The sequence below is a fragment of the Carettochelys insculpta genome, chromosome 23, assembly GCF_033958435.1.
Source record: "Carettochelys insculpta isolate YL-2023 chromosome 23, ASM3395843v1, whole genome shotgun sequence".
NCBI lineage: Eukaryota > Metazoa > Chordata > Testudines > Carettochelyidae > Carettochelys > Carettochelys insculpta.
This window is the reverse complement of record NC_134159.1, coordinates 1,429,112-1,451,826: the sequence shown is the minus strand read 5'-3', so window position 1 is coordinate 1,451,826 and position 22,715 is coordinate 1,429,112. Positions and strand designations below refer to the sequence as shown.

The following is a 22,715-nucleotide window of genomic DNA, read 5'->3' as shown; positions in this document are numbered from 1 at the left end:
GGTTGCTCTTGGTTTGGGCAGGGGGCTGGACTTGATGACCACCTGAGGTCCCTTCCAGCCCTGGGATACTGTGATTCTATGACCAGGCGGTCTCTGCCTTTTGCTCATAGGTGTGCTCCTGGCTATGTTGGGAACCCCAGCCTGGGACAGCTGTGCCAAGGTGAGTGCCACGGAAGAAAGTGCTAGCTGGTTGTCAGGGTGCTGAGGTGTCATTGGGGGCTCAGAGCCTGACCCCAGGCCTGTCGGGAAGGAAGGGCCCCAGCGACGCATGGGAAATCTGCAGTGCGCAGCAGCCAGGCTCACACCCTCCAGCTGTATCACCCAGGGATGGGCCTGGGGAGGGCCCCTGGGGGGTTCAATTGTCGGGAGATTGGAAGTGCCCTGTCCTGGGGGAGCCCATCCTGCAGTCTGTGCCTGTCGGTCCTTGCAGGCAGCTACTCCTGCAGCCGGAGGGCGCTGGGCTTGGAGCCCCATCACTCAGCCCAGCTCCCAGCTCTGGGCTACCGCTCTCCTCTGCTTTCTTGCTCCAGAGCCAGAGGAGCCGAGCGGCGGCTGCAGCTGTGACCCCCGAGGCAGCGTGAGCAGTCAGTGTGATGCCCGCGGGCAGTGCCAGTGTAAGGTGAGGGGAGAGCTCCCAGCGTGTTCATGGTGGGAAGTGCTGCCATGTACAGCTCCAGTCGTGCCAGTTGTATCAAGGGGCCTGTGTCCAGCCCTCCGGCCGTGGGGCTCTCAGGGGCAGGGACTGAGGCTCCCGGCGGCTGCAGGACACACACAGCTGGCAGAGTCCTGGCACCCGGTCCTGGTCTGATCTGATTCCTGCTTCTCTGCTGGGCCCTGCGTCTAGTGCTGGTCCCTTCCCTGCCAAACGGGGAAATCCAGCTCCCTTTGGACTGTACTGGGCCTGGCTTTGTCAACAGCTTCTCGCGCTCCATTGACGTGGGACCAGCCTCTGCCAGTCCCAGCTCAGGGCCTGGCAACCTCCCACTGTGCCCAGCCTGCCCAGGAGCAAACGGCCCTTCCTCCCCTGTGGAGCCCAGAGGGGGAAACTGAGGCACACAAGGGCAACATACCCGTAGTGCAGGGAAGTGCTGAGTCGCATGCCCTCGCTATTGTGAACGTCACACACTAGACTTAACAGACACTCCCGTGTCTGAGGCCCAGCTGCTCCCTGTCCCCCGAAGCTGGGCTGGAGCTGGGTTGGCCTTTACGCTTCATGCCCATCGCCAGCGGTCCCTGTGCTGCCAGCTGGTGGGGAGCTGGCCACGCCCACGTGCCCTGGGCCTGCACCCTCTCTCTGCCCCCCGGCGTCTCCACCCAGCGGCACGCCTGAATGTGGTGGGCACAGCCAGGGGAGGGGCAGGGGACCAGGTCAGGCTCCTTTGTCCCGTTCAATGCAGGGGCGTGGCCAGAGCTGGGGCGCTCCATCTGGGGGGTCACTCGGCCATGCCCCCGGCTGTCAGCTCTCTGCTCAGCCCCTCCCTTCCTGTCGCCTTGCAGCCCCACGTGGAGGGCCCCTCCTGCAGCAGCTGCCGCGCCAACCACTTCCACCTGAGTGCCGAGAACCAGGCAGGCTGCCTGGCCTGCTTCTGCATGGGCGTGACCCAGCAGTGCACCAGCTCCTCCTACTCCCGCAGCCTGGTAAGAGCCTCTGCCCGGCCCTGCCCAGTCCCGCAGGCGCCTGGCTCGGCTGGCGGGGCCGGCCTGGGCTCACTCCCGCATCTCCTCCCGGCAGGTCAGCAGCCCCTTCCGCCCAGGGGACGTCCAGGGCTTTGCCCTGGTGAACCGCCAGCGCAGCACCCGCATCACAACCGGCTTCACCCTGGAGCCGTCGGCCGAGGGGCTGCAGCTCTCGCACAGGCGTTTCAGCCAGCTGGGCCAGGAGTCCTACTACTGGCAGCTGCCAGAGCCCTACCAAGGAGACAAGGTAAGGCAGGAGCAAGGGCTGCCCTCTGGGACCCACGGCTGGAGCCAGGCCGCGTAGCGCCTCAGGGCGAGAGCTCTGCCGGCCTGGGCCTCGCACCCAGAAGACCACCACGCCTGGCTCCTGCGGAGGCCCCAGGCTGCACTGTCGAGCCCCCTGCCTCTTCTGCTGCTCTGCCTAGCACCAGGTCTGACTGCTTTATGGAGGGCCGTGCGCTCAGCCCTGTCTTCCAGGTAGGGAAACTGAGGCACCAGCCTACTGGTGCCATCTCCAGGCTTGCACTGTGGTGTCTCCTGGGCCTGTTACCCTCATGGGATCCCTGAATCCACCAGCTTCCCTTTCTGCATCAGGCAAAGGCCAGAGCCGCATCATACTGGGAAGAGCAGTGCCAAGCCCAGGCCCCCTTCCTCCCCTGCACAGGCAGCCAGCACCCCCTGGAGATCCCTCAGGTCCCCAGCTCACACTGGGCCCTGCTGCCAGCTGGATCCTGGCCCAGCCCCAGCCCCAGCCCAAGAGCTGAGCGAGTGCTGGAGCCTGTCCCGCGGGGCCGGGGCTCTGCCAGCAGCTGCAGGCTGCTCTCCGTTGCCTGGGACAGGCATGTGCCCCCAGCTGGCAGGGCTGCCTATGGACTGGGCAGTGCGATGGGACTCGGGAGACCAGGGCTCGGTTCCTCCGGCCTCCTGTGTGACCTGGGGCAAGTCACGGAGAGCCTGGGGGCTGTGCCCCTGCTCTCGGCAGGGGCCCACTCGAGGGGCTTTGCTCGGAGCAAGACACAGCTCCTGGTGCCCTCCCTGGGTCTGTCTGGCCTGCACACGACCCTCAGTACCCCCGGCAGGCAGGCAGGCAGCCCTGGCTCCTAGGTACGTCCTGCCACCACCGTGCTCCGTGCAGGCACAGCCCCGGTTGCAGGGCTGGCAGTGCAGGGTGGAGGCGTTGGCAGAGGGTCAGCAGTGGACCATTGCAAGGGGGCAGGGCTGGGGCTGAACTCCACCCCGGCTGCTCCGCTGGCTGGGCGTGTGCCCCTGCTCGGCTCTGCCCCCTTCCCTCGAGCCCCAGCAGGTGCACAGAGAGGACGGCGCTGCCCGTCTGGCGGGAGGGCTGTGACAGCTTGCGCCTTCCCTGGAGACCAGCCGTGTGCCAGGAGCAAAGCCCCATGGGGCCCCGGCCTTGCCCCAGGCTCGTGGGCACGTTCAGCCTGGGGGTGCTGGAGGGGGCGTCTGGCGGCCAGCTGGGCGTGCAGCGGGGGGTGGCGGGGTGGGGGCGTGGAAGCAGGCAGAGGTGCTGGGGAGGGCTGTGGGAAATCTCTGGGTCTGGCCTCGAGCTGGCGCTGGGGAGCAGGTGAGCCAGGCAGGGTGGTGGGATGTGGGGGAGCGTACCCAGCATTTGGCTCCAGCTCCTGGGGAGGTTCTCCCCCACGCTGCGGCGGCGTGCCGGGGGCTGCTCTGCCTCAGGCCAGCAGCTGCTGGTGGGGGCTGGGCTCCCCAGCCAGCTGGGGGGGTTTCCGTCCGGGGGCGGTTTGGCGGGGCCCTTTGGGGCGCTGAGTAACTGCTCTCCTCTCCCTCCCGCCTGCCTCCCCGCCGCGCAGAGGGAAACCTACTTTGCCCGGCTGCGCCGTGCGCACAAGGTACTGGGTGCGTGCGCGGCGTGCGCAAGGCTGCGATCGAGCCGCGGGCGGGTGGGGAGGCTGGTGCCCAAGGGTGCTGTGGCACATGGCAGAGGGAGGCTGGGGGGGGCGTGGCTTCCATCGGATGCCCCCACTCCTTTGGGACACGGACAAGGGGTGGGTTTGGCCAGTACCGGCGCTGGACTGTTGTGGGGGGGCCTTGCCGGCATGAGGGGCAGGAACGTGGCAGGTGCCGTGGTCAGGACAACCAGGCGCGGGGGGGCTGTGCCCAGGGCATCAGAGCCATCGGCCGTCGCCACCTGTGCCCTCGCTGCCAGGGAGACGGCGCCCTTTGGGGGGCCCTCCTGGCCTGGCCACGGCTGAGCCGGGCACTGGGTCTCCAGGGTCAGACATGTAGTGATGAGAGCAGCGGGCACGTGGGTGCCAAGGCAGCTCTGAGGGGCAGTGCATGCAGCGTGTGGCTGGCCTGGCACTGGGCACAGCCAGGGGCATGCGAGAGCAGCACCTGCCCCCCACCACTTCAAGCCCCTTGTGCCTCCCGTCAGAACGGCACAGCCCTTACGGAGGAGCAGCTGCGGAAAGCTGTGGCCACGGGTCAGATCCTGGGCTCTGGCCAGGGCAACCACAGGGCCAGACAAGCTGCTCAGGTACTCGGGGGGGAGCGTCAGCATGGGCACATCCTGCTCTTGGCTGTGGTTTCTGCACTGCTTCTGTCCAGCAAGCTGCCAGCACTGCCCCACTGCGACGCAGGCCAGGCCGGCCCGTGCCCACTCCTACTCCCGTGCCCTGCAGCACCCAGCTCCGCCCCTACCCGATCCAACCCTGCCAGCGCCCAGCTCCGCCCCAGCCCGATCCGACCCCACCAGCTCCCAGCTCCGCCCCAGCCCGATCCGACCCCGCCAGCTCCCAGCTCCGCCCTTACCCGATCCGACCCTGCCAGCGCCCAGCTCCGCCCGTACCCGATCCGACCCCGCCAGCTCCCAGCTCCGCCCCTACCCGATCCGACCCCGCCAGCCCCCAGCTCCGCCCCTACCCGATCCGACCCCGCCAGCCCCCAGCTCCGCCCCTACCCGATCCAACCCTGCCAGCGCCCAGCTCCGCCCCAGCCCGATCCGACCCCGCCAGCTCCCAGCTCCGCCCGTACCCGATCCGACCCCGCCAGCTCCCAGCTCCGCCCCTACCTGATCCAACCCCGCCGGCGCCCAGCTCCGCCCCTACCCGATCCGACCCCGCCAGCTCCCAGCTCCGCCCCTACCTGATCCAACCCCGCCGGCGCCCAGCTCCGCCCCTACCCGATCCGACCCCGCCAGCCCCCAGCTCCGCCCGTACCTGATCCGACCCCGCCAGCGCCCAGCTCCGCCCCAGCCCGATCCGACCCCGCCAGCTCCCAGCTCCGCCCGTACCCGATCCGACCCCGCCAGCTCCCAGCTCCGCCCCTACCTGATCCAACCCTGCCAGCGCCCAGCTCCGCCCCAGCCCGATCCAACCCCGCCAGCTCCCAGCTCCGCCCTTACCCGATCCGACCCTGCCAGCTCCCAGCTCCGCCCCTACCTGATCCAACCCCGCCAGCTCCCAGCTCCGCCCCTACCTGATCCGACCCCGCCGGCGCCCAGCTCCGCCCCTACCTGATCCGACCCCGCCAGCTCCCAGCTCCGCCCCTACCTGATCCGACCCCGCCAGCTCCCAGCTCCGCCCCTACCTGATCCGACCCCGCCAGCTCCCAGCTCCGCCCCTACCTGATCCAACCCCGCCAGCTCCCAGCTCCGCCCCTACCTGATCCGACCCCGCCAGCTCCCAGCTCCGCCCCTACCTGATCCAACCCCGCCAGCTCCCAGCTCCGCCCCTACCTGATCCGACCCCGCCAGCGCCCAGCTCCACCCCAGCCCGATCCGACCCCGCCAGCTCCCAGCTCCGCCCGTACCCGATCCGACCCCGCCAGCTCCCAGCTCCGCCCCTACCTGATCCAACCCCGCCAGCTCCCAGCTCCGCCCCTACCTGATCCAACCCCGCCATCTCCCAGCTCCGCCCCTACCTGATCCGACCCCGCCAGCGCCCAGCTCCGCCCCAGCCCGATCCGACCCCGCCAGCTCCCAGCTCCGCCCGTACCCGATCCGACCCCGCCAGCTCCCAGCTCCGCCCCTACCTGATCCAACCCTGCCAGCGCCCAGCTCCGCCCCAGCCCGATCCAACCCCGCCAGCTCCCAGCTCCGCCCGTACCCGATCCGACCCCGCCAGCTCCCAGCTCCGCCCCTACCTGATCCAACCCCGCCGGCGCCCAGCTCCGCCCCTACCCGATCCGACCCCGCCAGCCCCCAGCTCCGCCCGTACCTGATCCGACCCCGCCGGCTCCCAGCTCCGCCCCGACCCGATCCGACCCTGCCGGCTCCCAGCTCCGCCCCGACCCGATCCGACCCTGCCGGCGCCCAGCTCCGCCCCGACCCGATCCGACCCTGCCAGCGCCCAGCTCCGCCCTGACCCGATCTGACCCCTCCAGCGCCCAGCTCCGCCCCGACCCGATCCGACCCCGCCAGCGCCCAGCTCCGCCCGTACCCGATCCGACCCTGCCAGCGCCCAGCTCCGCCCCTACCTGATCCGACCCCGCTGGCGCCCAGCTCTGCCCGTACCTGATCCGACCCCGCTGGCGCCCAGCTCTGCCCGTACCCGATCCGACCCCGCCAGCGCCCAGCTCTGCCCGTACCCGATCCGACCCTGCCAGCGCCCAGCTCTGCCCCGACCCGATCTGACCCCGCCAGCGCCCAGCTCTGCCCGTACCCGATCCGACCCCGCCAGCACCCAGCTCCGCCCTGACCCGATCCGACCCCGCCAACGCCCAGCTCTGCCCATGCCCTATCTGACCCCGCCAGCGCCCAGCTCTGCCCCTGCCCCTATGTGATCCGACCCCGCCGGCGCCCAGCTCTGCCCCTACCTGATCCGACCCTGCCAGCGCCCAGCTCTGCCCCTACCTGATCCGACCCTGCCGGCGCCCGGCTCCGCCCCGACGCGATCTGACCCCGCCAGCGTCCAGCTCCGCCCTGACCCGACCCTCTCAGCACCCAGATCCACCCCAACCCCGACCCCGCCAGTGTCCATAGAATTATAGAATCACAGGGCTGGAAGGGACCTCAGGAGGTCATCTAGTCCAGCCCCCTGCCCAAGCAGGATCAACCCCCACTAAGTCATCCCAGCCAGGACCTTGTCAAGCTGGGACTTAAAAACCTCAAGGGATGGAGACTCCACCACCTCTCTAGGCAACGCATTCCAATGCTGCAGCATCCGCCTGGTGAAGAAGTTTTTCCTAATACCTAACCTACACCTTTCCCTCTGTAACTTCAGACCATTACTCCTTGTTCTGCCATCTGACACCACTGAGAACAGCCTCTCTCCATCCTCTTTAGAGCTCCCCTTCAGGAAGTTGAAGGCTGCTATTAAATCACCCCTCAGTCTTCTCTTCTGTGAACTAAACAAGCCCAGATCCCTCAGACTCTCCTCATAGGTCTTGTGCTCCAGCACCTGAATCATTTTTGTTGCCCTCCGCTGAACCTGCTCCAGCAAATCCACATCCTTTTTATACTAGGAAGCCCCAAAACTGGACACAATATTCCAGATGTGGCCTCACCAGTGCGGAATAGAAGGGAACAACCACTTCTCTAGACCTGCTCGCAATGCTCCTCCTAATGCACCCTAGTGTGCTGTTAGCCTTCTTGGCTACAAGGGCACACTGTTTCTCATATCCAGTCTTTCATCAGGGTACAGACTATTCAGTAAGTTCTTGCATTGTATTGGAGACAATTTTTTATTCCAAAAGGTTGAAAAAGCTACCAGGGGGAAGCTGTTCTAGATTTGATTTTAACAAAGAGGGAGGAATTGGTAAAGAACTTGAAAGTGGAAGGCAGCTTGGGTGAAAATGATCATGAAATCATAGAGTTCACAATTCTAAGGGAGGGTAGAAGGGAAAACAGCAAAATAGAGCTAATGGATTTCAGGAGGGCAGATTTTGGTAAACTCAGAGAGGTGGTAGGTCAGGTCCCATGGGAAGCAAAACTGAGGGGAAAAACAGCTGAGGAGGACTGGCAGTTTTTCAAAGGGACATTATTAAGGGCCTGAAAGCAAGCTATCCCGCTGCGTAGGAAAGATAGAAAATATGGCAAAAGACCGCCTTGGCTTAAGCAGGGGATCTTGCATGATCTCAGAATAAAAAAGGAATTGTATAAAAAATGGAAACAAGGACAATTTACAAAGGATGAATATAGGCAAACAACACAAGAATGCAGGGGCAAGATTAGAAAGGCAAAGGCACAAAATGAGCTCAAACTAGCTACAGGCATAAAGGGAAACAAAAAGGCTTTTTATAAATACATTGGAAACAAGAGGAAGTCCAGGGACAGGGTAGGGCCATTGCTCAGTGAGGAGGGAGAAACAGTAACAGGGAACTTGGAAATGGCAGAGATACTTAATAAATTCTTTGTTTCGGTCTTCACTGAGAAGTCTGATGAAGGAATGCCCAACAGAGTGAATGCTAGTGGGAAAGGGGTAGGGTTAGGAGCTGAAATAAAAAAAGAACAAGTTAAAAATCACTTAGAAAATTAGATGTCTGCAAGTCACCAGGGCCTGATGAAATGCATTCTAGAATAATCAAGGAGCTGATAGAGGAGGTATCTGAACCTTTAACTATCATCTTTGGAAAATCATGGGAGACAGGAGAGATTCCAGAAGACTGGAGAAAGGCTAATATAGTGGCCATCTATAAAAAGGGGAATAAGAATAACTGAGGAGACTACAGGCCAATCAGCTTAACTTCAGTGCCAGGAAAGATAATGGAGCAGGTAATTAAAGAAATCATCTGCAAACATTTGGAAGGTAGTAAGGTGATAGGGAACAGCCAGCATGGGTTTGTAAAGAGCAAATCACATCAAACTAATCTGATAGCTTTCTTTGATAGGATAACGAGCCTTGTGGATAGGGGAGAAGTGGTGGATGTGGTGTACCTAGACTTTAGTAAAGCATTTGATACGGTCTCGCATGATATTCTTATAAAAAAACTAGGCAAATACAACTTAGATGGGGCTACTATAAGGTGGGTGCATAACTGGCTGGATAACCGTACCCAGAGAGTAGTTCTTAATGGTTCTCAATCCTGCTGGAAAAGTATAACAAGTGGGGTTCCGCAGGGGTCTGTGTTAGGACCGGTTCTGTTCAATATCTTCATCAATGATTTAGATATTGGCATAGAAAGTACCCTTATTAAGTTTGCAGATGATACCAGGCTAGGAGGGGCTGCAGCTGCTTTGGAGGACAGGGTCAAATTCAAAATGATCTGGATAAACTGGAGAAATGGTCTGAGGTAAACAGGATGAAGTTTAATAAGGACAAATGCAAAGTGCTCCTCTTGGGAAGGAACAATCAGTGTCACACACACAGAATGGGGAGAGACTGTCTAGGAACGACTACAGCAGAAAGGGATCTAGGGGTTATCGTGACCACAAGCTAAATATGAGTCAACAGTGTGATGCTCTTGCAAAAAAAGCAAACATGATTCTGGGAGGCATTAACAGGTTGTGATGGGGTTCAGGGGTCCCCCTGCACTGCACCCCGCCCGCTGGCAGGAGAGACTCTCACTCAGCAGGTACAACAGCAGGTTTATTAGGCAACAGATGTCCAGTTTCTCACAGAAGCAACAGCACAGCAGCCAGAGACAGTCCTTCCAACCTGTCCTGGGGAGAGGACCCCGAGGGGTGCCCCTCTGGGGTGTAGCTTTCCCCCTCCTCAGGCTGGCTGCCTTCCAGCTCCCCCTTTTCCTCGCCTCTAACTGCCGCCCCCATTCAAAACCCAGCTCAGCTCCTCCCTGCTCTTTGTTCAGGCAGAGGTGTTATCTGCCAGTTGTAGCCCCAGGGTCATCCTTAGCCACTGGGAGCTGCTGCTTGCCTCGGACATCCAGCCTGACTCACACATGCACCCCCCCCACTCCATCACACAGGTGTGTTGTGAACAAGACACGAGAAGTCATTCTTCCGCTCTACTCTGCGCTGGTTAGGCCTCAGCTGGAGTATTGTGTCCAGTTCTGGGCACCGCAGTTCAACAAAGATGTGGAGAAATTAGAGAGGGTCCAGAAAAGAGCAACAAGAATGATTCAAGGTCTAGAGAATGTGACCTATGAAGAAAGGCTGAAAGAATTGGGCTTGTTTAGTTTGGAAAAGAGAAGATTGAAGGGGGGACATGATAGTGGTTTTCAGGTATCTAAAAGGGTGTCATAAGGAGGAGGAAGAAAACTTGTTCTTCTTGGCCTCTGAGGATAGAACAAGAGGCAATGGGCTTAAACTGCAGCAAGGGATGTTTAGGTTGTACATTAGGAAAAAGTTCCTAACTGTCACAGTGGTCAAACAGTGGAATAAATTGGCAAGGGAGGTTGTGGAATCTCCATCTCTGGAGCTATTTAAGAACAGGTTAGATAGATGTCTATCAGGGATGGTTTAGACAGTACTTGGTCCTGCCATTGGGGCAGGGGGCTGGACTTGATGGCCTCTTGAAGTCCCTTCCCGTCCTAGTATTCTATGATTCTATAACCCCTAAGTCCCTTTCCGTCATACTGCTGCTGAGCCAGTCCATCCCCAGCCTATAACAATGCTTGGGATTCTTCCACCCCAGGTGCAGGATTCAACACTTCTCCTCGTTGAACCGCATCAGGTATCTTTTGGCCCAGTCCTCCAATTTATCCAGGTCACTCTGGACCCTAGCTCTACTCTCCAATGTATCTACCTCTCCCCCTAGTTTTGTGTCATCTGCAAACTTGCTGAGGGTGCAACCCAGTCCCTCATCCAGGTCATTGATAAAGAGATTGAACAAAACTAGCCCCAGAACCAAACCTTGGGGCACTCTGCTTGAAACCAACCGCCAACCAGACATTGAGCCAGTAACCACTACCCGTTGGGCCTGACCATCAAGCCAGCTTTTTATCTATCTTATAGTTCAAGGATCCAATCCGTATTTCCTTAACTTATGGGCAAGAATGTTGTTGGAAACTGTATCAAAAGCTTTGCTGAAGTCAAGATATATCACACCCACAGATTTCCCCATGTCCACAGAGCCTCATCATAGAAACTGATCAGATTGGTCAGGCAGTACTTTCTCCTGGTGGATCCATGTTGGCTGCTTTTGATCCCTTTCCACTCTTCCAAGCACTCCAAAATGGATTCCTTGAGGATCCCCTCCATTATTTTCCCAGGGATTGAGGTAAGGCTGACCGGTCTATAGTTCCCTGGATTGTCCTTCTTCCCTTTTTTAAAGATGGGCGCTACATTTGCCTTTTCCCAGTCTTCCGAGATCTCTCCCGATCTCCAAGAGTCTTCAAAGATAATGGCCAAAGGTTCGGCAATGACATTCACCAGTTCCCTCAGTACCCTCTGGTGCATTAAATCCAGACCTATGGATTTATGTACATCTAGTTTTTCTAGATGGCTCAGAACTTGTTCCTTCCCCGCAGATGGGTGCCCTCCACCTTCCCATATTGCATTGTCTCGGACCGTGGTGTAGGAGCTGACTTTGTCTGTGAAGACTGAGGCAAAGAAAGCATTCAGTACTTCAGCTTTTCTTACATCATCTGTCACTAGGTTACCTCTCTCGTCCAGTAACAGCCTCACACCTTCTCTGACAACCTGTTTTATTGTTAACATACCTGTAGAAACCCTTCCTGTTACTCTTCACATCCCTTGCCAGCTGCAGTTCCAATTGTGCTTTCGCTTTCCTGATTACTGCCCAGCATTCTCCAGCCGTATGTTTATACTCCTCCTTAGTCAACTGTCCACATTTCCATTTCTTGTATGCATCCTGTTTGAGTTTAAGCTAAGGATTTCCCTGTTAAGCCAAGCTGGTTGCCTACCATGTTTGCATTTCTTACTATGCAGCGGGATGGTTTGTTCCTGTGCCTTCATTTAGACTTCTTTAAAATACTGCCAGTTCTCTTGAACTCTTTTCCACTTCATCTTTGTTTCCCAAGGGATCCTGCCCATCACTTCTCTCAGGGAGTTGAAGTCTGCTCTTTTGAAATCATGGGTCTGTATGTTACTGCTCACTCTTCTTCCTTTTGTCCGGATCTTGAAATCTACGATCTCATGGTCGCTGCAGCCCAGGTTTCCACCAACTTCTACTTTTCCTACTAGTTCTTCCCTGTTTGTGAGCAGCAGGTCCCTGGTCAGTTCCTTCAGCACTTGTACCAGGAGGTTATCCCCAACATTCTCTAAAAAGTTCCTGGATTGTCTGTGTGCTGCTGTGTTGGTCTCCCAACAGATGTCCGGATGATTAAAGTCTCCCATGAGAACCAGGGTCTGTGATTTGGAAGCTTCTCTTACCTGTCTGAAGAAATCCTCATCTACCTCATCTCCCTGATCTGGTGGTCTATAGCAGACACCAACTACAGCATCACCTCTGTTACTTCCGCCTCTAAGTTTAACCCAAAGACACTCAGCTGGATTTTCTCCCTCCTTATACTGGAGCTCTGAGCAATCGTACTGCTCCCTCACATAGAGCGCAACTCCTCCTCCTTCTCTCCCCGTCTGTCCTTCCTGAACAGTTTCTACCCTTCCATGAACGTGCTCCAGTTATGCGAATTGTCCCACCAAGTCTCCGTTATTCCAACCACCTCACACTTCTCTGACTGTGCCAGGGCCTCGAATTCTTCCTGTTTGTTCCCAGGCTTCTGGCATTTGTGTACAAGCACCTCAGAGATGTGGCTGATTTGCCCACTTTCTCCTCTTCACCCAGGAAACCTGCTTGATTGTTTCCTCCTCCTTCCCCACTTACCTCAGAGCTTGTGTCACTGTCCCTCGACGAACCTAGTTTAAAGCCTCCTCACTAGGTTTGCAAGCCTGCCCGCAAAGATGCTCTTTCCTCTCTTCCTTAGGTGGATCCCATCTCTTCCCAGCAATCCCTGTTCACAAAAGAGAATCACATGGTCAAGGAAACCAAATCCTTCCCTGCTACACCACCTACGCAACCACGCGCTTACCTCTGTGATTCGATGATCCCTACGCGGACCCCTTCCTTCCACAGGGAGGATGGACGAGAACACCACTTGTGCACCGTATTCCTTGATCTTCCCTCCTAGGGTTATGAAATCCGCCGTGATCTCTTCAAAGCTGCTCTTGGCTGTATCATTGGTTCCTACATGGAGAAGTAGGAAGGGGTCACCCAGCTCCGCCCTCACCCCTCCAGCATCCAGCTCCACCCCACCCTGACCCCACCAGTGTCCAGCTCCGCCCCGACCCCACCAGTGCCCAGCTCTGCCCCGACCCAACCCCGCCAGCGCCCAGCTCTGCCCTCACCCTGCCAGCATCCAGCTCCACCCCGACCCAACCCCGCCAGCGCCCAGCTCTGCCCCGACCCAACCCCGCCAGCATCCAGCTCTGCCCTCACCCCGCCAGCATCCAGCTCCACCCCGACCCAACCCCGCCAGCGCCCAGCTCTGCCCTGACCCAACCCCGCCAGCGCCCAGCTCTGCCCCGACCCAACCCCGCCAGTGCCCAGCTCTGCCCTCACCTTGCCAGCATCCAGCTCCGCCCTGACCCGACCCCGCCAGCGGCCAACTCCGCCCTGACCCTGCCAGTGTCCAGCTCCACCCTGAGCTGACCCACCAGCACCCAGCTCCGCCCTCACCCAACCCCGCCAGCTCTCAGCTCTTCCCTCACCCTGCCAGTGTCCAGCTCCATCCCACCCCAACCCCACCAGCACCCAGCTCTTCCCTGACCCAACCCTGCCAGCTCCCAGCTCTGCCCTCACCCCGCCAGCATCCAGCTCCACCCTGACCCGACCCCGCCAGCATCCAGCTCTGCCCTGACCCAACCCCGCCAGCTCCCAGCCCTGCCCTCACCCCGCCAGCACCCAGCTCCACCCTGACCTGACCCCGCCAGTGCCCAGCTTTTCCCTGACCCGACCCGACCCTTCCAGCGCCCAGCTCCGCCCTGACCCTGCCAGTGCCCAGCTCTGCCCTCACCCTGCCAGTGTCCAGCTCCGCCCCAAGCCGACCCCTTTGGCGCCCAGCTCCGCCTTGACCCGACCCCACCAGCGCCCAGCTCCGCCCTGACCCTGCCAGTGCCCAGCTCTGCCCTCACCCTGCCAGTGCCCAGCTCTGCCCTCACCCTGCCAGTGTCCAGCTCCGCCCCAAGCCGACCCCTTTGGCGCCCAGCTCCGCCTTGACCCGACCCCACCAGCGCCCAGCTCTGCCCTGACCCTGCCAGTGTCCAGCTCCGCCCTGACCCAACCCTACCACTGCCCAGCTCTGCCCTCACCCTGGCAGCGCCCAGCTCTGCCCTGACCCTGCCAGTGTCCAGCTCTGCCCTCACCTTGCCAGTGCCCAGCTCTGCCCTCACCCTGCCAGTGTCCAGCTCCGCCCCAAGCCGACCCCTTTGGCGCCCAGCTCCGCCTTGACCCGACCCCACCAGCGCCCAGCTCTGCCCTGACCCTGCCAGTGTCCAGCTCCGCCCTGAGCCAACCCCACCAGTGCCCAGCTCCACCCTCACCCTGGCAGCGCCCAGCTCCACCCTGACCCAACCCCACCAGCACCCAGCTGTGCCCTGACCTACCCCACCAGCGCCCAGCTCCGCCCTGACCCTGCCAGTGTCCAGCTCTGCCCTGACCCTGCCAGTGTCCAGCTCTGCCCTGAGCCAACCCCACCAGCTCCCAGCTCCGCCCTCACCCTGCCAGCGCCCAGCTCTGCCCTGACCTGACCCCACCAGTGCCCAGCTCCGCCCTCACCCTGCCAGCGCCCAGCTCCACCCAGACCTGCCCCCGCCAGCTCCCAGCTCTGCCCTCACCCTGCCAGCGCCCAGCTCCACCCTGAGCCAACCCACCAGCGCCCAGCTCCACCCTGAGCCAACCCCACCAGTGCCCAGCTCCGCCCTGACCCTGCCAGTGTCCAGCTCCACCCTGAGCCAACCCCACCAGTGCCCAGCTCCGCCCTGACCCTGCCAGTGTCCAGCTCCACCCTGAGCCAACCCACCAGCGCCCAGCTCCACCCTGAGCCAACCCCACCAGTGCCCAGCTCCGCCCTCACCCTGGCAGCGCCCAGCTCTGCCCTGACCTGACCCCACCAGCGCCCAGCTCCACCCTGACCTGCCCCCGCCAGCTCCCAGCTCCGCCCTCACCCTGCCAGTGCCCAGCTCTGCCCTCACCCTGCCAGTGTCCAGCTCCGCCCTGACCCAACCCTACCAGTGCCCAGCTCTGCCCTCACCCTGGCAGCGCCCAGCTCCACCCTGACCCGACCCCACCAGCGCCCAGCTCCGCCCTGAGCCAACCCCACCAGTGCCCAGCTCCACCCTGACCCTGGCAGCGCCCAGCTCCACCCTGACCCAACCCCACCAGCACCCAGCTGTGCCCTGAGCCAACCCCACCAGCGCCCAGCTCCGCCTTCACCCTGCCAGTGCCCAGCTCTGCCCTCACCCTGCCAGTGCCCAGCTCTGCCCTCACCCTGCCAGCGCCCAGCTCTGCCCTGACCCTGCCAGTGTCCAGCTCTGCCCTGACCCAACCCTACCAGCGCCCAGCTCTGCCCTCACCCTGGCAGCGCCCAGCTCTGCCCTGACCCTGCCAGTGTCCAGCTCTGCCCTGACCCAACCCTACCAGCGCCCAGCTCTGCCCTCACCCTGGCAGCGCCCAGCTCTGCCCTGACCCTGCCAGTGTCCAGCTCCGCCCTGAGCCAACCCCACCAGTGCCCAGCTCTGCCCTCACCCTGGCAGCACCCAGCTCCACCCTGACCTGACCCCACCAGTGCCCAGCTCTGCCCTGAGCCAACCCCACCAGTGCCCAGCTCTGCCCTCACCCTGCCAGCGCCCAGCTCCGCCCCTTTCCAAGGCAACCTCCTTCTGTCTGTCCCAGTCTGTGCCCCCCCAGCTGTCTCCTCCCTGCTGCTCCACCAGGCACTGCTTCAGGCCCACCCACCTGGCCCATCGGTTCCCCAGGTACATGCTTATAGCTGCTGCGGCTGCGTGTTTGGCCCAGGCTGGTGCAGCTCCCTGTGAGCGAGGCACTGGCTGTGGCTCCCTTTGCCCCCTTGGCCTTGTGATGAGCAGAGCCATTCCCTGGGGCCGGGGATGCCCACTGTTGTCAGCAACAGGGCAGGGCAGCCCAGGACCTGCTCTGAGGGCCGTCACGCCAGTGGCTGCCGCAGGGCGCCGAAGTGGGAACCTCCCCCTGGAGCTGCTGCTGCCAGCTGCCTGCGGGGGACATGATTTGGAGAGTACCCAGTGTCCCTGGTTGGGAGCTGCCCTTCCCTGGGTGGGACGGGGGTGGTGAGCGCTGTCCTGGCAGCATGTGTGGGCTCAGCGCGGCTCTGTCCCAGCACCGGCTGGGGCAGCTGCTGCCTCTGCGTGGCATGTGCAAGCCTCCTGCTGTGCTGGAGTGGAGGGGTGTATGGGCTTGGCACCGTGCCCAGTGTGCTGTGTGAGGTTGGTGCTGTGCCCGGCGTGGTGTGTGGGGTTGGCAGCAGGCCGAGTAGGGGGTTGCTGCCATGCCCAGCGTGGTGTGTGGTGTTGACACGGTGCTGAGTAGGGGGTTGGCACTGTTCCTGGCATGGTGTGTGGGGTTGGTGCCGTGCCTGGTGTAGGGTTGGCACTGTTCCTGGCATGGCGTGTGGGGTTGGCGCTGTGCCTGGCGTGAAGTTGGCACTGTTCCTGGCATGGCGTGTGGGGTTGGTGCCATGCCTGGCATGGGGTTGGCACTGTTCCTGGCGTGGCGTGTGGGGTTGGCGCCGTGCCTGGCGTGGGGTTGGCGCTGTTCCTGGCGTGGCGTGTGGGGTTGGCACCGTGCCTGACATAGGGTTGGCGCTGTTCCTGGCGTGGCATGTGGGGTTGGCGCCGTGCCTGGCGTGGGGTTGGCGCTGTTCCTGGCGTGGCGTGTGGGGTTGGCGCCGTGCCTGACATGGGGTTGGCGCTGTTCCTGGCGTGGTGTGTGGGGTTGGCGCCGTGCCTGGCGTGGGGTTGGCGCTGTTCCTGGCGTGGCGTGTGGGGTTGGCGCCGTGCCCAGTAGGGGGTTGGTGCTCTGCATGGTGTGGGGGGTGGGATTGGCACCGTGCCCAGCATGGCTGCTCCCATCTCTCAGGGCATTCACTGCCTCTCCCTCTGCCCACCCCCACCCACCCCCGACGGAGCACAGGGGAAGCTGGAGCTGAGATGTGGGATCTGCTCTGGCTTTGCCGTGGGGTCGTCCCCCTCTTCCCTGCATTCACGGCTGTCCCCCGCCTTCCCCGCCTGCTCTGACGCCGTGGCAGAGCCGTGGGCTTGGCCAGCCCCATGGCAGTGCAGCCCCGGTGCCCCGTGGGATTTCACATCTACTAAGAGGCCCCCAGTGGGGCCGAAAGCTGATCAGACAGCGTCCCCATGTGGATCTGCTCCTCCCTGCTGCACTGCCCAACGCCCCCCGCCCGGCTGCTTGGCGGTGCTGCTCAGGCCTGGGCTGTGCCCCCGCGGGTGCAGCTGGGCTCCCTGCAGCCTCCCCCTGATTCCCCCTTGGTGTCTTGTGTCGCTGAAGCCCTGGTGGGAAGCATTGCCCGGACCTCGCTCCCTGGAGTCCAGCAACCTCCTCTCCCAGGCCCACCGGCTTGTGGCCGCCCCTGCCGAGAAGGTACCGACTGGGCCCATCTGCATCTGCATGGCCTGGGCAGGCTCTGCGTGGGCGGGGCCTTCCATGAACCGGTCTGCTGGGCCCAAGGGATGCCCAGCGCCTCCCGGGCCATTGCCCTGGGTACCCGCACGCGCGCTCCCTGGCCCTGCTCAAAAGGCAGCGCTCTGCCCAGGGCCCATCTCACTTCCGCCCAGGGCTTTGCCAGTTGCACCGCCTGGGGAACAGGAGCCAGTTCTGGCTTCATTTGCCGCCTGCGGGTGCCGCGCAGCACCCCTGGCCTGGAGCTGGGCTGTGGAGCCAGAGAGCCAGACCTGGAGCCGCTGTGGCCGGGGACAGCCCAGCACTTTCGCCCCCGCCGTGGCCAAGCCGGGTGGCAGGGCCTGGCCTGGCCTGGGGAGGTGGAGGTGGAGGCGGAGGCGCCGTGGGGAAATGGGGGATGGCTGAGTGGGGGTGGGTCTGGGTGCAGCTGTCCCTTGGGTGAGGAAACAGCTGACGTGTGCAGTGGGGGCTCTGGGAGGTGACGCGGCCTGTTCGGTTCCCTGGTCCTCTCCTCGGGGACCTGTGGGGTGGGGAGTCTCTCTCCAGCCCCCCAACACCTTCCCCAGGCGCTGTGCTGTGGTGAGGCTGCCCCCGCTGAGCCCAGCTCCAGCCCGCCTCGCCTGACCGCTGGCAAAGCAGCCCCTTGCACGAGGCCGCAGCTGGCTCTCGCCCTTGCTGTGCCGGGACTCACTGCTGCAGGGTGGCCTGGCCGCCCCCTCCGGGGCCAGCTCTGCAGCACAGCTGGGGCCCAGGGGCAGGGCCCCGGCCCCCTCGGAGCGCTGGGTGGCGCTGGGGTTTGGTGTCGAGGGTCTGGCACTTGGCCCACTGGGCAGCGCTCGGAAGGCAGCTGGGGGGTCAGCAGCCAGGCCGCAATGGGCCAGGCACTGCTTTGTGTGGGCTCCCCCCACCGGGCGCGGAGCTCAGCTGTGGCCCTCTCTGACCTGCTTCCGTGGCTGTCTCTGTGCCTCTCCTCTCCCAGTACTCTCTGCTCTACAAGGGCTTCTCTCTGCTTCCCGAAGGGGTTTTCTACTGGCAGCTGCCTGGCGCCTTCCTAGGGGACAAGGTAACGGCCCTGGGCGTGGCGGGGCAGCGCAGCTGGCAGCTCCCCGGGCTCCAGGGCCAGAAGAGGGGGCAGGGATCTGTGCTTGGGTGGATCCCACATCCTCCAGCACTGGCCAAGGGCCTGGGGAGCCCCCTGCTTCTCCGCCGGCTCTGGGCCTTCGCTGGGTCTGTTCTGCCCAGGCCCAGCCTGTGGTGCCCAGGGCTCTGGGCACTGCAGCTCCAAGGACCAGCCCCGCCTCTGCACAGCGAGAGCCCAGCAGTGGTTCCCTCCAGGGACTCTCGCCCAGGGGCTCCCCACTCTGCCTGAGCTCCCCATGCAGCTGCTGCCGCCACCCGCAGCATGTGGAGCGGTTCCAGGCGTGTGAACCCCAACCCCATGAACAACCCCTGATGGCTGGAACGTGCCTCGCCCAGCGCACCACCGGGCCCCGCTCCTGGGGGCCAGCCACCCGCCTCGCCTCAAAGGGCGCCTGGAAGGGCTGCCAGCCCCCGGCCTCCTCCTGCACCCAGGAGCTGCCCTCGTAGGCCTGGCCCTCTGCTTACTGCCCGCCCCACTGCTGCCATACGCATGGGAGGGCAGTGCCCCGCGCTCCGCCAAGCGACCACCTCGGCCTGTGTGGCAGCCCAGCTTTGGGGCACCCCCATGAGGGAGCCATGAGCTGGCCTGCCCCCGCCCTCCCCAGGGACTCCTCGAGCGGCTGTTAGAGAAGGCTGCACGCTGGGCTTCAGCCAGTCAGCAATGGGGGACCCCGGCAGGGCTTCTGGGGGTCGTCACACGCGTCGTGCACCATGCGCCAGTGCCCTGGCCCGCTGCTGGGCAGTTCGTGGGGGTTCATCGCATGGCACACGCTCCAGCTCTGGACACCTGGGGAGGTTCCTACAGGCGGGGCGGGCTCAGAGGGGGCTCTTACAGGCTAAGGAGACAGCACTGCCCAAGTTCATGGCTACGGGGCAGGTTTCTGACCCTTCCCTGTTCCTGCCCTGCCCCCTCAGATGGGCTGCCCAGCGCAGCCCCAGGCACTGCCTGGCCAGAGCAGCCTGGAGCCGGCGTGGAGCCGAGGTGCTGCAGCCTGCCCTGTTCCCTTGTGTTGCAGGTCAGCTCCTATGGGGGGCGTCTGCGCTACACCCTCTCCTACACCACCGGGGGCAGGAGCACCCCCCTGCCTGACGCTGACGTGCAGATCACGGTAAGGGGGGCACAGCGGGGGGTGGGGGCCTGTGGGGTACCAGGGCTGTCCGGATGGTAAGGGAGCTGCCTGGTCTTGTGGGGGAGGGGGACTGCGTGGGTGATGGGTTTCTCTGGGAGGAGAGCTGGAATAGCAGGGGGCTGCGGGGGTGTGCGGGAGGAGCCAGGGAAGGGGGCTGGGCTGGGGGGGGGGGGTGCAGGGGGAGCCAGGGGAAAGGGCATCTATATCTGACCTGCTTCCCCCCCGTCTGTGCAGGGCAATGACATCACGCTGGTGGCCGACCAGCCCGAGCTGCTGCCCCACGACCGGCAGAGCTTCGAAATCGTCTTCCAGGAGGTGAGGGTGTGGCTTGCGGTGTCTGCCCTGCCCACCCCTCCCCCTGCCCTGCCTTGCCCACCCCTCCCCCTGCCCATCCCTCTCCCTGCCCTGCCCCTGCCCACCCCTCCCCCTGCCCATCCCTCTCCCTGCCCTGCCCCTGCCCACCCCTCCCCCTGCCCATCCCTCTCCCTGCCCTGCCCCTGCCCACCCCTTCCCCTGCCCTGCCCACCCCTCCCCCTGCCCTGCCCCTGCCCATCCCTCCCCCAGCCCTGCCCTGCCCTGCCCTGCCCTGCCCACCCCTCCCCCTGCCCATCCCTCCCCCAGCCCTGCCCTGCCCTGCCCTGCCCTGCCCACCCCTCCCCCTGCCCATCCCTCCCCCAGCCCTGCCCTGCCCTGCCCTCCCCCAGCCCTGCCCTGCCCACCCCTCCCCCTGCCCTGCCCCTGCCCACCCCTCCCCCTGCCCACCCCTCCCCCAGCCCTGCCCTGCCCCTGCCCACCCCTCCCCCTGCCCTGCCCCTGCCCATCCCTCTCCCAGCCCTGCCCTGCCCACCCCTCCCCCAGCCCTGCCCTGCCCTGCCCACCCCTCCCCCTGCCCTGCCCATCCCTTCCCCTGCCCTGCCCACCAAACCTGGGCCAATTGCTTAAACCCAGGCCACGTACAGCCCAGATCAAGGTTCCCTTCTCAGTGACACAAACCAAGCCAGCCACAAAAAGCACCTCTGCTGCCTTCCTGGCCAGCCAGGGCTCAGGCCAGCAAATCCCTCAGGCTCTCTAGCGTCTCTGGGGCCCAGGCCAGCACCTTCCTGCCTGCGCAGATGGGAGGCTATGAAAACCAATCTCACCAACTCCAGGCAGGTCCTTTCAGCCCCCAAAGGGTCCAGCCACAGTCCCAGGGCAAATTATAGATGGCTGTTCCCCCAGCCAGCGCAGGAAGGGAGGTGATGTGACGGGGGAGGGCGGGAGGGAGGAATGGGGTGAGAGAGGAGGAGGAGGAAAGAGTGCAGACCGTGGTGCGGGCTGCAGCCGCAGGTGGAGGCTGCTGTCTGAAAATGCCGTCTCTGGGAACACGCCCAGTCTGGTCAGCCTCAGCTCAGAGCAGAGAGGTCCCTGGCTGGGAGGTGGCACCTGTTGTTGTGGGTCCCAGCACGACAACATTTCCAACACAGGGGCAGAACCCCCCTCATGCCTTCGCAGGCCGACGTGGCACAGCTCTCCAGGCGGCACAGAGAGGTTCAGTGACGCCCCAGCTCTCACCAACCAACACGCCTCCCTCGGGCCCCTTGGCACAAGACTTGGTGCAACTTAATACAGTGGTCCCAATAAGGGGTCCACTAACGCCCCGGCCCATGGCCAGGACCCCACCTGCCCCATGTCTGCACGAGGTTCACTCCCTTCCAGCCCCCTGTGGCCCTGCTGCGGGAGGGCCGGGCAGCCGGGCTGAGCCGGGCAGGAGTGCCACACGTGGGCTCCCTCGGCGGAGCTCTGAGCTCCTGGCCTGCCGTCACTCGGCCCCTCCCCGCAGCACTACTGGAAGCGACCCGATGGGCAGCCTGCCACCCGGGAGCACCTGATGATGGCCCTGGCCGACCTGGACGAGATCCTCATCCGCGCCACCTACTCCACCGACATGGTGTCGGCCAGCATCGCCGGCGTCAGCATGGACATCGCTGCGCCCGCCCGGGCCGGCTGGCCACGGGCACTGGAGGTGGAGGAGTGCCGGTGCCCGCCTGGCTACCAGGGCCTCTCCTGCCAGGTGAGGCAGCCCTTGCCGACCCACGGCCCTGGCTCGGGGCCAGCGGCTCCGCCCGCTGCGCTCCGGTGACGGACACTGCATCTCTCCCCTGCAGGACTGCGCCGTCGGCTACACTCGCACGGGGGGCGGCCTGTACCTGGGGCACTGCGAGCTGTGTGAGTGCAACGGCCACTCCGACTCCTGCCACCCGGAGACCGGGGCCTGCTCGGTGAGTGAGCCGCTCGGCCGGCTGCCTGGCCCCCCTCGGCCCCCCTCCTGCCGCTCCCGGGCAGCCCTGGCCCCAGCGCCTGAGCGCTGAGCTCTGTGGCTCTCCCCAGAACTGCCTCCACAACACCGCCGGGGAGTTCTGCCAGCGCTGTGCCCCTGGCTACTACGGCGACGCCACCGCCGGCACCCCCGAGGACTGCCAGCCCTGCGCCTGCCCACTCGCCCACGCCGAGAACCAGTGAGTAGCAGCCGCTGCTGGAGCCGGGCGGGCGGGTGGGCGAGCAGCAGCCTGGGCACACGCAGGGTAAGGGGACTGAGGGCCAGTCCCCCACCCAGGGGTTCAGACCGGTGCCCAGCCCTGGCCAGCCGGGGCACCAGGAGGCGGAGCGAAGAGGTGCGGGCGCAGTGCAGGCCCTGCATTGCCAGCAGCTCTGTCGGCCTCGCAAACGTGCCCCACGGCTGCTGCTGGCTGGTGTGAAGTGGCAGGATCCAGGGATCTGGCCCGGGCTGATCCTATGGCCTCTGCAGCTCACTCGTCCTTGTGTGTCTGACAGCTCGGTATACAGAGGAGACAAGGCTGCTGTTCCCGGGCACTGAGCCGGGGCGGGTCGCTGTTCCCGGGGTGCTGAGCGGGGGCGGGGCGCCGTTCCCAGGGCGCTGAGGGGGGGCGGGTCGCTGTTCCCGGGCGCTGAGCGGGACGGAGCAAGGCACTGTTCCCGCGGTGGTCCTGGCCGGGCGCTGTCCCTGCGGTGGTCCCAGCCGGGCGCTGTCCCCACAGCCTGTGCGGTCGCTCTTTCTCCCTACAGGTTCTCGCGGACGTGTGAGAGCCTGGGGGCGGGCGGGTACCGCTGCACAGCCTGCCAGCCCGGTTACACCGGCCAGTACTGCGAGCAGTGAGTGTGTCCCCACAGCTGCCCCCACGCGGTCCTGGTCTCGCGCATTCCCTGGGCCTTGGACAAGCTCCTGCCCACCCTCCTCTGGGTTTGAATCCGGGGCGGGACT

The 22,715-nt window shown here is 63.6% G+C and overlaps 1 protein-coding gene across 8 annotated transcripts in view; it reads left to right on the top strand.

The window, feature by feature from the left end:
• Nucleotides 1–22,715, top strand: part of HSPG2 (heparan sulfate proteoglycan 2) — a 186,844-nt gene that overhangs the window by 91,858 nt on the left and 72,271 nt on the right. For 5 of the 8 annotated variants that reach the window (XM_074975578.1, XM_074975576.1, XM_074975577.1 and 2 more), the window contains 14 exons: nucleotides 111–160; nucleotides 531–619; nucleotides 1,498–1,638; nucleotides 1,733–1,924; nucleotides 3,507–3,545; nucleotides 4,091–4,192; nucleotides 17,055–17,147; nucleotides 18,166–18,249; nucleotides 19,343–19,435; nucleotides 19,691–19,771; nucleotides 21,276–21,506; nucleotides 21,601–21,714; nucleotides 21,824–21,951; nucleotides 22,520–22,606. In XM_074975578.1, the coding sequence (XP_074831679.1) occupies nucleotides 111–160; nucleotides 531–619; nucleotides 1,498–1,638; nucleotides 1,733–1,924; nucleotides 3,507–3,545; nucleotides 4,091–4,192; nucleotides 17,055–17,147; nucleotides 18,166–18,249; nucleotides 19,343–19,435; nucleotides 19,691–19,771; nucleotides 21,276–21,506; nucleotides 21,601–21,714; nucleotides 21,824–21,951; nucleotides 22,520–22,606 (1,524 nt within the window). The remainder of the gene's footprint in view (nucleotides 1–110; nucleotides 161–530; nucleotides 620–1,497; nucleotides 1,639–1,732; nucleotides 1,925–3,506; nucleotides 3,546–4,090; nucleotides 4,193–17,054; nucleotides 17,148–18,165; nucleotides 18,250–19,342; nucleotides 19,436–19,690; nucleotides 19,772–21,275; nucleotides 21,507–21,600; nucleotides 21,715–21,823; nucleotides 21,952–22,519; nucleotides 22,607–22,715) is intronic. The other 3 variants (XM_074975582.1, XM_074975580.1, XM_074975579.1) reach the window with 2 other exon arrangements.